Consider the following 18,123-nt stretch of genomic DNA (forward strand, 5'->3'; position numbering starts at 1 on the left):
CCAGAGACATTGGACTGCTTTGCTTTCTACAGTAGTTTTTTGGTTTATTAATGCAGTGACAGTTCATGGTCGAACTATACAGACTCAGATGATCTATTTTAATCTTTGCTGTATTGTAACAGATTTCTTTGCATCTTTTTTAAGAGTAAGGATTGAGAAGAATGTCTTTATTTTTCTATTTTTATTCCATCTATAGATGTGAACAGGAAGTGTTGGTGTTTCACAACCAAAGGAATGCATGCAGTGGGTCAGTCTGAGATAGTCATTCTTCTCCAGTGTCTACCGGATGAAAAGTGTTTGCCAAAGGATATCTTTAATCACTTTGTGCAGCTTTATCGGGATGCTCTGGCAGGTGGGAATGCTTTATGACTTAGTCTTCTAATTTTGAAGATGATAAAAATTTTTGGACTTATATACAAAATAATAGTCTTAACCTTGGACTTAAGCCTGGCATTAACTTTGATATTAGTGGCAAGTTAGAGCTTGCCACATTATGCAGAAATTATAAATTTTATTATTTTACCTGGTGTTAATTATTTTATAGAGGCTAGAATTAAATTTGTAAAAGAATTGCCCATTGATCTTGATGTAATAACAGTTTTCTTTGAGTGGCTTAGGGGTCATGACATTCATTGATACCTGATAGAACAGTGGTTCTCAACTCTCCTAATGCTGCGGCCCTTTAATATGCTTCCTGTGGGTTGCAACCCACAGGTTGAGAACCGCTGTGGTAGAAGGAAACATACTCATAACTTAGCGTTTTTTCTTTAGTTAAGGTATCTATATAATCATAATGTAAACCCTATATTAGATATTCAGTTTTCAAAAAATTAGCCTAGATGATTTTGTTATAGTTTCAAAATAAATTGTAAATATTATTAACTGTAATAATTTAAAAGTAAAGGCGTTGCTTTAAGAAGTTGAGGAAGACTAAGGTTAATATAAAGAAATACTGATTTTGAATTAGAAAGAAACATTATTTGTTTGACATTATAATTACTTACTGTAATTATATTCATTTGTATTGTATTATTTGTCATTATGAAGTCAGTTTTCTTCTGACTTAACAGAGCAGCTAAAAAGTGTGATGTAATTAAGCTAAATTCTCATTTATTGTAATAGGAAGTCAATAAATAATATGTATACTTGATAAATAGGGAAAGAATATTGTAAGTTTAGGAACTAAAACAAATGAATAACAAAAAAGGGACAAAGCTTGAAAAGGGAGTTGAGGGTGGCCAGGGTATTAAAACCATTTTCATGTATTATTTGGTAATATTTCATAAACATATTAGAAACATAAATTATTTAGACTTTCTAATGCAATAATTCCCATTGTGGGATTCTGTCCAAAATATAAAATGCACTTTTGGGGGTGCCTGTAGTTCAGTGGGTAGGACGCCAGCCACATACACTTGGGCTGGTGGGTTCGAATCTGGCCCCAGGCCAGCTAAAGCAACAATGACAACTACAACCAAAAAAAATAAATAAATAAAAATAGCTGAGCATTGTGGCGGGCACTTGTGCTACTTGGGAGGTTGATGCAAGAGAATCACTTTAGTCCAAGAGCTTAAGGTTGCTGTGAGCTGTGATGCCACGGCACTCTACCAAGGGTGACAGCTTGAGACTCTGTCTCAAAAAACAAAAACAAAAACAAAAAAACTTTCATACTTCAAAGTGTTTATTGTAGCATTACTTAAATTTAACACAAAAATTCAGATTCAACGCTAAATGCTCCAGTTTAACACTAAAACAAACACAAAATTTAATGCTAAATGCTCCAGTTTCAGGTGAAAAGTTTAATAACTGTTTTACACTTATTAGATGTATGCATCTTTTTTAGAATTTTTTTAGTTTTTAAAGTAATATTTATGAATGTAATGTAACTACATAGAAAATGCTCTTGAAATAAGGACAAAAACAGGACATAAAATTGTGCTTTTAATGTGATTGTGTAAAGATTATGCTCTAAGGGTGGGGAACCTGTGGCTTTGGGGCTCCATGTGTCCTTGTAGATCTCTGAGTGTGGCCTTTTGACTAAATCTAAATTTTATAAAAAGGATTAGATTCAGTCAAGGGGCCAGACTTGGGGATCACATATGGCCTAGAGGCCCCAGGTTCCCTACCCTAAAAGGATTAGGGTGTGGGAGATTGATGAATGTGTTGTTTAAGAGTGCATCCTTTACTCTGTAGGCAACGAAGAATCTTTGAAAGGATTTGAGATGATAAATGACATAATCAGATTTACATTTTAGAAAGGTGATGATGGAAGCAGTACAAAAAATGATCAAAGTCCCTGCCTGAGTGTAGTGACAGTTAAGAGCAATTGCAGTGGATAAGCAAAAGTGTATTCATACATGAAAATACTGCTCAACAGTAAAAATGAACTAACTGCTGATATATGCAACACCATGAATCAATCTTTTTTTTTTTGTAGAGACAGAGTCTCACTGTACCGCCCTTGGTAGAGTGCCGTGGCGTCACACGGCTCACAGCAACCTCTAACTCTTGGGCTTACGCAATTCTCTTGCCTCAGCCTCCCAAGTAGCTGGGACTACAGGCGCCCGCCACAACGCCCGGCTATTTTTTTGGCTGGGTTTGAACCCACCACCCTCGGCATATGGGGCTGGCGCCCTACTCACTGAGCCACAGGCGCCACCCATGAATCAATCTTATATACATTATGCTGAGCAAAAGAAGCCAGGCCAAAGAATGTATATACGTGTATTAAATGATTCCAGTTATACGATTCTCTGGAAGAGGCAAAATCAATCTGTGGTAACTAGAAATCAGATCAGCGCTTGTCTGAAGTGAGGTCAGGGTGCCAGTGCTGGAATTGATAACAGAGGGGCCCAAGGAATTTTCTGAGATTATGTAACGTTCTATATCTTCATAGGAAGGTGGTCACATGGGTGTTTACATTTGTCAGAAGACATCAAAGTATATATTTAAAATCTGTTTTGTTTTATGTAAATTACCTTTTATTAAAATTTATTTTTTTAAAAAGCTCTTGCAGGAAATCAAATTATCAAGGCTGAAATTAAGTAATGGCAGTGGTAATAAAAAATATTGGAGAGAAGCCAGACATGGTGGTATGTGTCTATAATCTCAGCTACTCAGGAGGCTGGGGCAGGAGCCCAAAACTTTCGAGACTAGCCTGGGTAACAGCAAGACTCCATCCTTAAAGAAAGAAAAAAATGCCCGGGCAAAGATTTTTATGAAGAAGACCCCCTTGGCAATTGCAGCAACACCAAAAATAAATAAATGGGACATGATCAAGCTAAAAAGCTTCTGTACAGCTAAGGGCATGACAACTAAAGCAAAAAGAAAACCTTCAGAATGGGAGAAGATATTTGAATGCAATACATCCGACAAAGGGCTGATAATTAGACGCTACAGAGAACTCAAACTGATCAACAAGAAAAGAGCAAATAATCCCATGTATAAGTGGACAAGAGACATGAACAGAATCCTTTCTGAAGAAGACAAATGAATGTCTAACAAACACATGAAAAAATTGCTCATAATCCCTAGTCATGAGCGACATGCAAATGAAAACTGCCTTGAGATGTCACCTAACCCCCTAAGAAGAGTGCACATCACAAAGTCCCAAAGCCGCAGAAGCTGGATGTGGAGAAAAGGGAAACGGTTTTACAGTACTGGTGGGACTGCAAACTAATATAGCCTCTTTGGAAAGAAGTATGGAGAATCCTCAAAGAACTAAAAGTAGACCTTCTATTCAATCCTACAGTCCCATTACTAGGCATCTACCCAGAAGAAAAAAATTCATTTTACCCTAAGGACATTTGCAGTAGATTGTTTATTGCAACTCAGTTCACAATCACCAAGATGTGGAATCAACCCAAATGCCCATCAACATATGAATGGATTAATAAACTGTGGTATATGTATGTATACCATGTAATACTGTGCAGCCTTAAAAAGATGGAGAATTTACATCTTTTTTTTTTCTTTTTTCTTTTTTGAGACAGTCTCACTCTGTCACCCTGAGTTGAGTACTATGGTGTCACAGCCCACAGCAACCTCAAACTCCTGGCCTCAAGAGACCCTCTTGCCTCAGCCTCCCAAGTAGTTGGTACTGCAGGCACCCACCACCACGCCAGGCTAGTTTTTTCTATTTTTAGTACAGACGGAGTCTTGTTCTTGCTCAGGCTGGTCTTAAACTCCTGAGCTCAGGCAGTCCACCTGCCTCCGTCTCCCGAAGTGCTAGGATTACAGGCATGAGCCACTGCATATGGCTGAGACTATACAACTTTTGTATTAACCTAGATGGAATTGAAGAATATTCTCCTTAGTAAAGTAGCACAAAAATGGAAAAGCAAATATCCAGTGTATGCAAGACTAATATAAAACCAATAGATAAGCAAGTACATGGCCTGTATGAGAGAAAAACACAATTAAATTCAAGTGGGGAGGAGGTGGGAAGAGGAAAAGGAGAGAGGGAAGGAGGGAGGAGGATTGCTAAGGTCTCTCCTAGTGGGTACAGTGTAAGGGTATACAGCACACCCCCTGAGTGAAGGGCTCAATTACAACTTGATGTTTACCTAACAAACGCAAACAATGAAACCTAGTCGTTTGTATCCTCAGATTAATCTGAAATAAAAAGGAAAACAAAAGAATTGTTAGAGGGGAGGGATATGAAAGTTGTGATTCATGTGATGCTTCAATAGGATATAATTATTAATTGACTGTCAGGGATTAGAAGGGACAAGTCAGGGCTGCTTTCAGATATCTGGCTTGAGCTCCTGAGTGTACGTTGGTCTTATTGAGATGATGTATAGAAGAAGAGGAACAGATTTGTCAGAGGAGAGGGAAATGAGTTCTGTGTTCAGTATGTTGAATTTGAAATAATGATATTAGATGGAATATGTAAACAGCAGATGAATGTAAGAGTATAGAACTTAGGAGACAGATCTGGGGTAAAATATGCATTTGGGAGATACAGCTTTTATGTGATAGTTGGAGCTGGTGATAAACCAGTGTGAAGAGACTAGTATTGTGGATAGAATCCTGGGAGATACCTGCAAGGAGTCATTTCATAGTTCATATGAATCATTCCATGACTAATCAAAATTATATGAGGATAGGGTGGCGCCTGTGGCTCAGTCGGTAAGGTGCCGGCCCCATATACCGAGGGTGGCGGGTTCAAACCCGGCCCCGGCCAAACTGCAACCAAAAAATAGCCGGGCGTTGTGGCGGGCACCTGTAGTCCCAGCTACTCGGGAGGCTGAGGCAAGAGAATCGCTTAAGCCCAGGAGTTGGAGGTTGCTGTGAGCTGTATGAGGCCACGGCACTCTACCGAGGGCCATAAAGTGAGACTCTGTCTCTACAAATAAAAAAAAAAAAATTATATGAGGATACTTTTAAAAAATTCATTAGCATACATGGTTATAAATTTTTAAAAAGCATCCTCATGTAATTTTGAACTATTGAAATAGGAAAATTCTACAAAAATTACTTGGTAGTGATTATAAAATAATGGTGATAGTCAAACTATAATACAAGCCATCTTAAAATATTTTCCATAATGTAAAATGGGGACATTTGTATCTAACATTTGTAAATAACATTTGTAAATAACATTTCAAAAGCATAAAGAAGGGTGGCGCCTGTGGCTCAAAGAAGTAGGGCACCGGCCCCATATGCTGGAGGTGGCGGGTTCAAACCCAGCCTCAGCCAAAAACTGCAAAAAAAAAAAGCATAAAGAAGATACGAGAGTCTCTCCTTGAATTGGAAATAGTTCCCAGCTCATCACATATTGGGGCTAGAAGGTATTTTAGATCGTGTAGTACAAACTCAACATGTTTCAGATAAGGAAAATGAGACCAAATGGTGTTTAGGACTTGTCTAGTTGGTTGGTTGATGGCAGAATTAGGACTCAAGCTCCCAGACCCAGTGTTCTTTACAATTATGTCAGTTGACTTTGTGTGTGTATTAATGATATATCAGTTTTTAAAAGCAGATATTCATAATATCTATGTACTGTTTGGTTTTTTATTAAGAATCCTATATTTAGATAATCAGGGTAGTAGCATGATGTATTTCACTATAAAATTTTTTAAATGAAAACATATTTTAGGTGTTCTAAAATGTTCCCGATTTGTCATTTTTCTCCTCTATCTAGATCATTTTGTGAATTGACAAACTGCATCTTAAATTTCTCTTGAGTGTGAAACCTTAAATATTCTGTCACTGGTTTAGGGTTATAAATTACTCAGTGTAGGCCATGCTCGGTGGCTATATACCTGTAATCCCAGCATTCTGGGAGGCAGAGGTAGGTGGATTGTTTGAGCTCAGGAGTTCAACAAATAGTGTTGTGGTGGGCACCTGTAGTCCTAGCTACTTGAGAAGCTGAGGCAAGAGGATCGCTTGAGCCCAAGGTTGCTGTGAGTTATGATGCCATGGCACTCTACTGATGGTGACAAAGTGAGACTCTGTCTCAAAAAAAAAAAAAGTAAAAATAAATCACTCAGCCTTAGAAGTCCTTTTTTTTTTCCCTTGGGACATTGTCTCCTTATGATGCCCTTGGTAGAATGCCATGCTGTCATAGGTCACAGCAACCTCAAATTCTTGGGCTTAAGTGATCCTCCTGCCTCAGTTTTTAATTTTTAGTAGAAACTGGGGTCTCACTCTTGCTCAGGCTGGTCTTGAACTCATGAGCTCAAGTGATCCACCTGCCTTGGCCTCCCAGAGTGCTAGGATTACAGGTGTGAGCCATTGTGCCCGGCCTAGCCTTAGAAGTCCTTGAGTGAGCTTTCTTTATAATTTTCTGTGAATTTAAAAATTGACACTACGTGTATTTATTACAGTAACAATATGTATGTTTGTTTGTGTTTGTACCTATGTTTCTTATTTAGTACATATATAGTTTTTTGTTATATAGCTCATGCCTTCTACAGTGAGGGAAAAATTATAATTTGTGAAAAATTACGTTTTGAAATTTTCAGGATACCTTCTGGTTATTTCAGTGACATCAGAGATTTTAGATTATATATTGTTTGTCTCTATCTCCCTTCCCATTTCCTTCATGTTCTATATTTGTTTCTTGCAAACAAACATTCACAACATGGATTTGAATGAAATGGGACTTGTATCTACCAGATTATTTTTTCTGGAATTAATCTCTTACTCAAAAACTTGTTGTGGCTTCATATTGCCCTTAGAATAAATTGTGTGTTTTGACATTCTACAGAGTCGGATACTATATTTTTAGTCTTATTTCCTATAGTCATCTCCCTGTATTTGCATTGTAGCAAAACTATAAACATTTCTTTGTTCTTTATATATTCTAATGATTTCCCCCTCAGTATTATGGTACCCAACTGCAATATCCTTCAACCCCTCAACTGTCTGAATCCTAACAGTTCTCTTATGTCTTAAAGACCACTTTCTCCATAAATTCTTTCTTGATGATCCTCCCAGGCAGAATTAATCTCTTCTTATGAACTCCTTTAATACTTCATTTAAAAAAAATTTAGTATTGCCGTGGTTTGAATGTTTATCTCCTGCAAAATTCATGTTAAAGAAATTTCTTAAAATTTTTAATTATCATGGATACATAATAGTTGTACATATTTATAAGGTATATGTGGTGTTTCAACATAGGCATATAATGTGTGATAATCAGCAGGCAATTGGGGTATTTATCATGTCAAGCATTTATCATTTCTTTGTGTTAGGAACATTTCAATTCTACTTTTTTAGTTACTTTAAAGTAGACCATATAACTTATTATTGACTATAGTCACTTTGTTGTGCTATCACATATTTTTCATCCTAACTGTGTAATTACATTTTTGTACTTAATGACCATCCCCACTTTATTCCCCTCTTTCCACTACCCTTTCCATTCTCCGGTAACGGTCATTGTGTTCTCTTGTCTCCATGAGATCGGTTGTTTTAATATTTAGCTTCCACTTATGAGTGAGAACATACAAGATTCGTCTTTTTGTGCTTGGCTTATTTCACTTAACATAATGTTCTGTAGTTCCATCCATGTTGTTGCAAATGAGAGGATTTTGTTCTTTTTTATGGCTGAATAATATTCCACTATGTTTATATACCACAGTTTCTTTATCCATTCATCCATTCATGGACACTTAGGTTGATTCCAAATCTTGGATATTGTGAATAGTGCTGCAGTAAATGTGGGAGTGCAGATATGTTTGTGATTTACTACTGATTTTCTTTCTCTGTCAGTACCACATGCTAACCGATTGTGCCACTGGAGCACTTGATTTTCTTTCTTTTGGATGTATACCCAGCTATGGGATTGCTGGGTCATCTGGTAGTTCTATTCTTAGATTTTTGAGAAACTTCCCTTCTATTCTCCGTAGTGGTCACACTAATTTGCATTCCCACCAACTGTGTAGGAGAACTCTCCTTTCTCCACATCCTCGCCAGCATTCATTATTGCCTGTCTTTTAGATAAAACCCATTTTAACTGATGTGAGATGATTATCTTATTATAGTTTTGGTTTGTTTCTTAGAAGACTAATTATTCTGAGCAGTTTTCAGTACTTACCAGCCATTTGTATATTTTCTTTTGGGAAATGTCTGTTCAGATCTTATGCCCATTTTAATCAGATTATTTGATTTTTACCTATTGAGTTGTTTGAGTTCCTTATATGCCCTATGCAAATATTTTCTCCCATCTTCCATTATGTGAGTTGTTTCTTTCCTTTGCTGTGCACAAGTTAATTAGATTGATGTGTTTCTATTTGTCTAATTTTGCTTTGATTGTCTATACTTTTGGGGTAATATTCAAGAAATCATTACCCAGACTGATGTCTTGCAGCATTTCTGCAATGTTTTCTTTTAGTAGTTTCATAGTTTCAGGTCTTAGACTTAATTCTTTAATCCATTTTGATTTGATTTTTGTGTATGACCAGGGATAAGGGTCTGGTTTCATTCTTCTGCATTTGGATATGCAGTTTTCCCAGCACCATTTATTGAAGAGACCGTCATTTCTCCAATATAAGTTCTTGGCACATTTGTCAAAAGTAAGTTCATTATAGGTGTGTGGATTCATTTCTGGATTCTCTATTCTGCTCCATTGGTCTTTGTGTCTGTTTTTATGCCAGTACCTGTCTTGATTACTAAAGCTGTGTGGTATAATGTGAAGTCAGGTAATGTGATCCCTCTAGTTTTGTTCTTTTTACTCAGAATGATGCTTTGGCTATGGGTCTTTTGTGGTTCCATATAAATTTTAGGATTTATATTTTTCTATTTCTGTGAAGAATGTTATTAGTATTTTGATGGAGATTGTGTTTAATCTGTGAGCAGATTAGACAGATGATGGGCATGTTAAACAGTATTGATTCTTCTCATTCATGAGGTTGGACTATCTTTCCCGTTCTTGGGTGCCCTCTTCTATTTCTTTAATCAATATTTTATAGTTTTCATTGTAGAGGTCTTCACTTCTCTGGTTAAGTTTATTAGTTTATTCCTAGGTTTTTAATTTTATTCATAGCTATTGTAAGTGGGATTACTTTCTTGGTTTCTTTTTTACTCGTCCTCAAAGAGGGACAATTTGACTTCTTCCTTTCCAATTTGGATGCCATTTATTTCTTTCTCCTGTCTGATTGCTCTAGCTATGACTTCCAGGACTATATTGAGTAACAGTGGTGAAAGTGGGTATCCTTGCCTTGTTCCAGATCTTAGAAGAAAGGCTTTCAGTATTTCTCCATTACTGTGAGTACTCTTTATGGGTCTGTCATATATGGTTTTTGTTGTGTTGAGGTATGTTCCTTCTGTACTCAATTTTTTGGGAGTTTTTGTCAAGAAGATGCTTTTTAAGCTTCGATTGAAATGCTTTAATCAAATGCTGTTTCAGCATCTATTGAAATGATCATTTTTTTGGTCATTTGTTCTGTTGATATTATATATCACATTGATTTTCCACATTTAAATTTAATTGCCATTGTAACAGTATTAGTAAGTGGGACCTTTAAGAGGTGATGAGGCCACGAGGGCTCTATCCTCCTGGACGAGATTGGTGCTGTTTCCAGAGGGAGAGCTGTGCCCATTCTTGCTCTCTCCCATGGCTTGTCTTTTCATTTTCTTAACTGTCTTTCAAAGAGAAGTTTAAATTTTGATAAAGTCAATATATCAGTGTCTCATGGTTTATACTTTTAGTTTTCCTAAGAAATCTTTATCTTACCCCAGGGCACAAGATTTACTTCCATTTTTTTCCCTAAAAATTTCTAGTTGTAGCTACTACACATGGTTCTATGTATTCACTTTAAAAAAAAAAAAAAAGAAGCTCAGGGAGATAGGCTCTTTAGAACAAATGAGTTTATTTGGGAATAGCAAAAAATTACAATTCTGGATGTGTGTGCCCTCATGGGTCATAGGCATATCAGGGGGTTAGGGAAGCTTTTAAAATCAAAGAGAAAAAGTCAACGTCAGCTGTTTTGAAATAAGGTTTCATAGGCTCATTGCCAGAGCTGCTGTTTGTTCATTAGTAGAGACACTCTTTGCTAAGTGTTTTTCCTTGAGTGGCTTATCTTGAATACTGTGATCTTGGGGAAGTTCCTGTGATAAGTCCTTTTGCCAGTTTATGTCCAAGAATCTTTTGTGGTAAGTTCTGTTACAAATGTGTGTGAATGGTTTTTCTTCATGGTCTCTTCTGACTGCGTTTTGTTTCGTTCAAGTTTGACATTAGTGACTCCATTTTGGTACCAGCAGCTCTCATATGAGTTAATTTTTGTACAGTAAGTGAGATAAGACTTGAAGCTTTTTTTTTTGCTTCCAGTACCATTTATTTAAAAGACCTTTGAGGGAGTGGCAGAGACAGGGTCTCTCACTGTCACCCAGAGTGGAGTGGAGTGGCATATCATAGTTCACAGCAACCTCCAACTCTTGGGCTCAAAAAGTCCTGCTTCAGCCTTCTCAGTAATTAAGTTACCACCACCCTTGGCTAATTAAATAGTTTTATTCTTGGCTCGGCACCTGTAGCTCAACGGCTAGGGCACCGGCCACATACACCAGAGCTGGAGGGTTCAGATCCAGTCCGGGCCTGCCAAACAACAATGACAACACCAACCAAAAAATAACCAGTGTTGTGGTGGGCGCCTATAGTCCCAGCTATTTGGGAGGCTGAGGCAAGAGAATCACTTAAGCCCAAGAGTTTGAGGTTGCTGTTAGCTATGACGCTACAGCACTGTACTGAGGGCAACATAGTGAGACTCTGTCTCAAAATAAAAAAAGTTTTATTGTTGTTGTTTATTGTTTTGTAGAGGCTAGCTCTCACTATGCAGTCTAGGCTGATAGGGAACTCCTGGCCTCAAGTGGTCTTCCCACCTCAACCTCCCAAAGTGCTAGGGTTACAGGCATAAGCCACTGCACTTGGCCTTAAAGGGCTGTCTTTACTCCATTGAATTACCCGTTTCTGGACTTTGTTCTGTTCCATTGTCTATACATATATGTGGATCTTATATGCTGCTGAGGACTCACAGTATACACATTTTGTATTTTATTTGGAAAATTCTTAATTATTATCTTTTTGAATATTAACTTCTCTTTCATTCCCTCAATTGTCTTCACTGGGGACTCTTTTGATGCTGGATCCTGGGGTACATTCTTGAGGGCTGTTTTCCAATTTAGTAATTCTGTTTTCTGGAAAATTATTAATTCAAGATAAATATTAATTTGAATTAATACTTGGGCATAATAAGGTTTATGCAGTTATTGATTTTCCCAACTTAGATTTAACTTTGGAACAAAGCAAGGGTGACTGTAATTAATGGAATGGAATATAGTCAATCCTGTAAGTTAAGTTATTTTTACAGTTGAATACTGCTTTTAGTTCTCTTTGAATCATTTGCAGTTCTATGCTTGTGGACAGTGTTTGTCTCCCCTACAATGCCTGAGGCATTGCAGATTTAATCTTTTTTTTTTTTTTTTAATAAAGAAAGGGAGTCTTATTCTGTTTCATAGGCTGGTGTGCAGTGGTGTGATCATAGCTCACTGTGGCTTCAAACTCATGGGCTTAAGTGATCCTTCTGCCTTATCTGCCTGAGCCACCAGGCCTGGCTAGACTTAATATTTGCAAATAAAGAGGACATTTGTGTGACATACTGGTGTAGTGATGGGTATGATGACACAGCTGAAGCTGCCTTAAACCTACCAGTGGGCTTCCCACTGCAAATAGAATAAACCCCAAACTTGTTTTGCCTCTGGGGGCCTATGTGATCTAGACCCTAAAGATCTCTTTTTTCTTACTACTCCTTAGTCTGCTTTAGCTACATTTAACATCTTTGAACCCAACAAACTCATTTCCAAATCATGGCTTTTGTAGTTACTATTCCCATAACCTGAATACTATTCTTTAGGATCTTAATTGACTGGTTTCTTTTCTTTATTTAGGTCTGTTCTCAAATGTTTCCTCCTGACAGTATTTTTTCTGACCTTCTTGGCTAAAGAAGTCTTTTCGACTTCTCTCCTGTCAGTCTATGACATTACCTTGTTCTGTTTTCATTAGATGATTCTCCACTAACTTCACTTACTGAAATGGTCTGTCTCCCCCATTAAAACATAAGCCCTATGAGTACAAGATTTTTACCTGTCTGGTTCAATTCTGTGTACCATGACTAAAACAGTTTGGTGGCTCAGTGGGTAGGGCGCCAGCCCCATATACTGAGGGTGGAGGGTTCAAACGCAGACCCGGCCAAACTGCAACAAAAAAAAATAGCCAGGGGCGGTGCTTGTGGCTCAGTGAGCAGGGCACCGGCCCCATATGCCAAGGGTGGCGGGTTCAAACCCAGCCCCGGCCAAACTGCAACAAAAAAATAGCTGGGTGTTGTGGCGGGCGCCTGTAGTCCCAGCTGCTCGGGAGGCTAAGGCAAGAGATTCGCATAAGCCCAGGAGTTGGAGGTTGCTGTGAGCTGTGTGACGCCATGGCAGTCTACTGAGGGCGACAAAGTAATACTCTGTCTCTAAAAAAAAAAAAAAACTGTGGGTTAAGAAAGTGATAAGTTGGTGTGACATCACTAGGAAGCATTCTTGTTGTTTGGTAGAAAAGCACAAGGAAGAAAGAGTCCTGAGAGAACCCTTCTGTTAATAAAGTTCTCATATTGATCCAGGTGCTGTGGTGATTACACCTAATTGATCATAGCCAGTTTACAGCATCCTTTGTTCCTTTTCCATTCCCACAGCTTTACTTGACTAGCCTTTAAAAACAAAAACATATTAGCTCTGATTTCTTCCTTCCACTGGAAGTCGAAGATGTGGGATCATACTATTTAGGTTGGGCTGAGAGTATTTCTGAGGCTCAGTGTCTCTAGTCCTCAGAGAAAGAAAGAAAGATGCTGTGGGTCACTTAAGTAGGGTACTTGGGAAATTTCTGGTCTTTGAAAGATCTTTTTTTTTTTTTTGTAGATACAGAGTCTCACTGTACCGCCCTCGGGTAGAGTGCCATGGTGTCACACGGCTCACAGCAACCTCTAACTCTTGGGCTTACGCGATTCTCTTGCCTCAGCTTCCCGAGCAGCTGGGACTACAGGCGCCCGCCACAACGCCCGGCTATTTTTTTGTTGTGGTTTGGCTGGGGCTGGGTTTGAACCCGCCACCCTCGGCATATGGGGCCAGCGCCCCACTCACTGAGCCACAGGCACTGCCCAGATCATTTTTTTTTATTATATCTTTTTGTCACTTTCTTTCATTCTAATGTCTTCTTTGGCTCGGCGCCTATAGCTTAGTGTCTAGTGTGCCAGCTACATACACAGGAGCTGACAGGTTCGAATCCAGCCCAGGCTTGCCAAACAACAATGACAATTACAACCACCCCCCTCGCCCTTCCCCCAAATAGCCGGGTGTTGTGGTGGGCGCCTGTAGTCCCAGCTACTTGGGAGGGTGAGGCAAGAGAATTGCTTAAGCCCAAGAGTTTGAGGTCGCTGTGAGCTTTAATGCCATGGCACTCTACCAAGGGTGACATAGTGAGACTCCCAACAACAACAAAAAAGACATAGTGAGACTTTGTCTCAAAAAAAAAAAAAGTCTTCTTTATCTTGTATTTTTAACCTGTGGACACCTGGATTAACTCAGATGAACTCAGGATTGATTTTAAGTTTCAGTCTTAGATGGATTTAAGAAAAGACAATATAAATTTATAAGGTACTATATAATTATTTGCACTATTTGTGTATTATTAATTGTATTTATCTTCTTTGAATTTTATTTGTATTTATAACTTTAGAATGTTGCTAATAAAATAATAGGCCTCAAATAAAATTGGATTTGAGCTTTTTTTTTTTTTTGAGGGAGTTTCTCTCTGTCACCCAGACCAGAATACAGTGTTGCAGTTATAGCTCACTGCAACCTCAAACTCCTGAATTCAAGTAATCCTTTGCTTTGGCCTTCTGACTAGCTGGGACTACAGGTGCTTGCTACACTTGGCTACTTCATATTCTTTGTGGAGGTGGATCTTGTTATGTTTCCCAGGCTAGTCTGGAAGTCCTAGCCTTGAGCGATCCTCCTATCTCAGCCTCCCAGGGTAGTGGGATGAAAGGTATGAGCCTCTGAGCCTGGCCAAGCTTTACTTTTTTTTTTTTTTTTTTTCTTTGCAGTTTTTGGTCAGGGCTGGGTTTGAACCCACCACACCGGCATGTGGGTCCGGCGCCCTACTCCTTTGAGCCATAGGTGCCGCCCAAGCTTTACTTTTTTAATGTCAAAGTTTATCTCAGTCTAAGAAGGTAATTGTATACTCACTATTAAGTTTTGGGGGGCGGCGCCTGTGGCTCAACGTGTAGGGCGGCGGTCCCATATGCCGGAGGTGGCGGGTTCAAGCCCAGCCCCGGCCAAAAAAAAAAAAAAAAAAAAAGTTTTGGGGAAAAAAATTTAGATAGTTATAGACTATAAATCTCTTGTCCATTCTCTACTTCCACAAGTATTTTGAAGGTAACTTGGGAGGGAGGGGTAAACAGATCTTAAAAAGTAGTGTTTCACGTAAGAATCACTGTCTGTGTAGCTTTTCATTACCTTGTATATTTACCCATCAACAACCATAAGGCCGGGTGGTGCCTGTGGCTCAAAGGAATAGGGCGCCAGCCCCATATGCCGGAGGTGGCAGGTTCAAACCCAGCCCTGGGCAAAAACTGCAAAAAAAAAAAAACCCCACAAAACAAAAAACCATAAGCCTTTACTGCATAAAATGCCAAGTGTGGTAGAAATTGACATCAAATGATCCATGTCTACCAACAAATAAAAGACTAAAGTAATTTTTAAAAAAGTAGTGTTTCAAAGAATATACATAAATGATTGATAGAAAGTTTATAAAAAAAACAAGCTAGGGTTGGCACCTGTAGCTCAGTGGCTAGGGTGCCAGCCACTAAATACAATGGAGCTAGTGGGTTCAAATCCAGCCCAGGGCTGCCAAACGACAACTACTATCAAAAAATAGCCAGGCGTTATAATTTTTGGTGTTTCTGGAGAAAGTTACTTTTTTAATCTCTAAAAGACGAAAGAGAAATATTTTCTAACCAGTGTTTCCAGGGAAAAGAGGAACTTCACTGGTATTCTCACTGTTATCAATAATTTTCTTTCATTTTTTTCTACTTTACAGAATGTTACCATATGCTTCATGTTTTTATTTTATTTTTTCAATTAATTATGAATGTTTTGATAAATGGTCACATAAAATTGCTTTGTAAATTTTTTTTTGCATTTTTTTTTTTTTTTTTAGAGACAGAGTCTCACTTTGTTGCCCTCTGTAGAGTGCTGTGCAGTCATAGCTCATAGCAACCTCTAGCTCTTGGGCTTAGGCGATTCTCTTGCCTCAGCCTCTTAAGCAGCTGGGACCACAGGCAACCGTTACAATGCTCAGCTACTTATTTTGCATTTCTTAATATGGGGGCACATATGATTAGGTTACAAAGTTTGTTTTTGTAAGGTTAAAGTACAGGTTATCATTGTGCCATTCACCCAGGAAATGTACAATATACCTGTGCCATGTACCTGTTGGGTGGGAATTTACCCAATGCCTCCCCCTGCCCACACTTGAATTTAATTGAGTTTTTCTCTCATGTGAGCATATAGTTGTTAATCTGCTGGTTCTAATTTAGTACTGAGTACATATGATGCTTGTTTTTCCATTTTTTTGATACTTGCTTAGAAGAATGCTCTCCCTATTCATCCAGATTGTTACAAAAGATACAAAATCACCATTGTTTTTTTGTTTGTTTGTTTTTGGCTGGGGCTGGGTTTGAACCCACCACCTGTGGCATATGGGGCCAGCGCCCTACTCCGTTGAGCCACAGGCGCTGCTCAAAATCACCGTATTTTTTATGGCTGAATAGTATTCCATGGTATACATATACCACAGTTTTATTGATTCACTTATGTGCTGAAGGGCACTGGGTTGTTTCTACATCTTTGCAATTGAGAATTATGCTGCTATAAACATTCAAGTGCAAATGTCCTTATAATAAAATGTTTTCGTCTCATTTGGGTAGATACCTAGTAATGGGATTGCAGGATCAAATGGAAGGTCTACTTTTAGTTCTTTGAGTAATCTCCATACTTCTTTCCACAGAGTCTGTACCAGTTTTCAATCCCACCAGCCGTACATGAGTGTTCCCTTCTCTCTACTCCCATGCCAGCTACTGTTGTCTTGCGACCTTGTGACGTGGCCATTCTCACGGGGGTTAGGTGATATCTCAAAGTGATTTTGATTTTGTATTACTCTGATGATTGGGGATGATGAGCATTTCATGTTTGTTGGCTATTCATCTGTCCTCATGAGAAAAGTTTGTGTTCGTGTCCCTTGCCTAGTTTTTAATGGGATCATTTGATCTTTTCTTGATACACTTGAGTTCTTCGTAGATTTTGATTATTGGCCCTTTTTGGATTCTTACCATTCAAATACCTTCTTCCTTTCTGTAGGTTGTCTTTTTGCTTTGTTGGTTGGGTCCTTAGCTGTACAGAAGTTTTTTAACTCAATCAGGTCCGGTGAGGGGTGGGGTGGGGAGAGTGGTTCAGGCCTGTAATCCTAGCACTCTGGGAGGGTTGGCAAGTGGATTGCTTAAGCTCACAAATTTGTGACCAGCCTGAGCAAAAGCGAGACCCCGTCTCTACTAAAAATAGAAAATCTGATGCAAGAGGATTGCTTGAGCCCAAGAGTTTGAGGTTGCTATGGGCTATGATGCCTCGGCACTCTACCCAGGGCAACAGCTTGAGACTCTATCTCAAAAAAACAAACGAAAAAACTTTATCAGGTCCCATTTGTATATTTCTGTTGTTGCTGCAATTGCCAGTGGGATCTTCTTCGTAAATACTTTCCTTGGACTAAGAAGATTAAGCATTTTCCTGACATTTTCTTCTAGGGATTTTTACAGTTATATATCTCAGGTTTAAATCTTTTTTTTTTTTTTTTAAGACAGAGTCTCATTGTGTTGCTGTCCGTAGAGTGCTATGGTGTCATAGATCACAGCAACTTCAGACTCTTGGGCTCTACAATTCTCTTGCTTCAGCTTCCCACATAACTGGGACTACAGGCACCTGCCACAGTGCCCAGCTATTTTTAGAGACGAGGTCTTGCTGTGGCTCAGGTTGGTCTCCAACCAGTGAGTTCAGGCAATCCACCTGCCTCGGCCTCCCAGAGTGCTAGGATTACAGGTGTGAGCCACAGCACCCAGTCTTGTATTTAAATTGTTTATCCATCATGAGTTAATTTTTCAGTCTTTTACATGTGGCTAACCAGTTCTTCCAGCACCATTTGTTAAATAGGATTTTTTTTCCACAGTGTTTGCTTTGTCAAAGATCAGATGACAGTATGAGACTGGTATCATCTTTAGATTCTCTGTTTTGTTCCATAGATCTATGCCTCTGTTTTTATGCCAGAATCATGCTGTTTTGATCACTACTGACTTGTAGTATAGTCTGAAGTCTGGTAATGTGATACCTCCAGATTTGTTCTTATTTAGAATTATGTTGCTCATTCAGCATTTTTCTCTTGTTCCATACAAAACATATTTTTTCAAGATCTTTAAAGTATGATGTTTGTATTTTGATGGAGATTGCTTAAATCTGTGGATTGCTTTAGGTGATATAGACATTTTAATAAAGGTTGATTCTTCCAAGGAACAAATATGGTATGTTCTTCCA

At 38.6% G+C, this 18,123-nt stretch overlaps 1 protein-coding gene across 4 annotated transcripts in view; it reads left to right on the forward strand.

Moving 5' to 3' along the window:
• The window catches only part of ZFYVE9 (zinc finger FYVE-type containing 9), a 187,414-nt gene that overhangs the window by 111,293 nt on the left and 57,998 nt on the right, over positions 1-18,123 (forward strand). For all 4 annotated transcript variants that reach the window (XM_053576451.1, XM_053576454.1, XM_053576452.1 and 1 more), the window contains one exon: positions 197-352. In XM_053576451.1, the coding sequence (XP_053432426.1) occupies positions 197-352 (156 nt within the window). The remainder of the gene's footprint in view (positions 1-196; positions 353-18,123) is intronic.

This window comes from Nycticebus coucang, chromosome 22 (assembly GCF_027406575.1).
Source record: "Nycticebus coucang isolate mNycCou1 chromosome 22, mNycCou1.pri, whole genome shotgun sequence".
Classification (NCBI taxonomy): domain Eukaryota; kingdom Metazoa; phylum Chordata; class Mammalia; order Primates; family Lorisidae; genus Nycticebus; species Nycticebus coucang.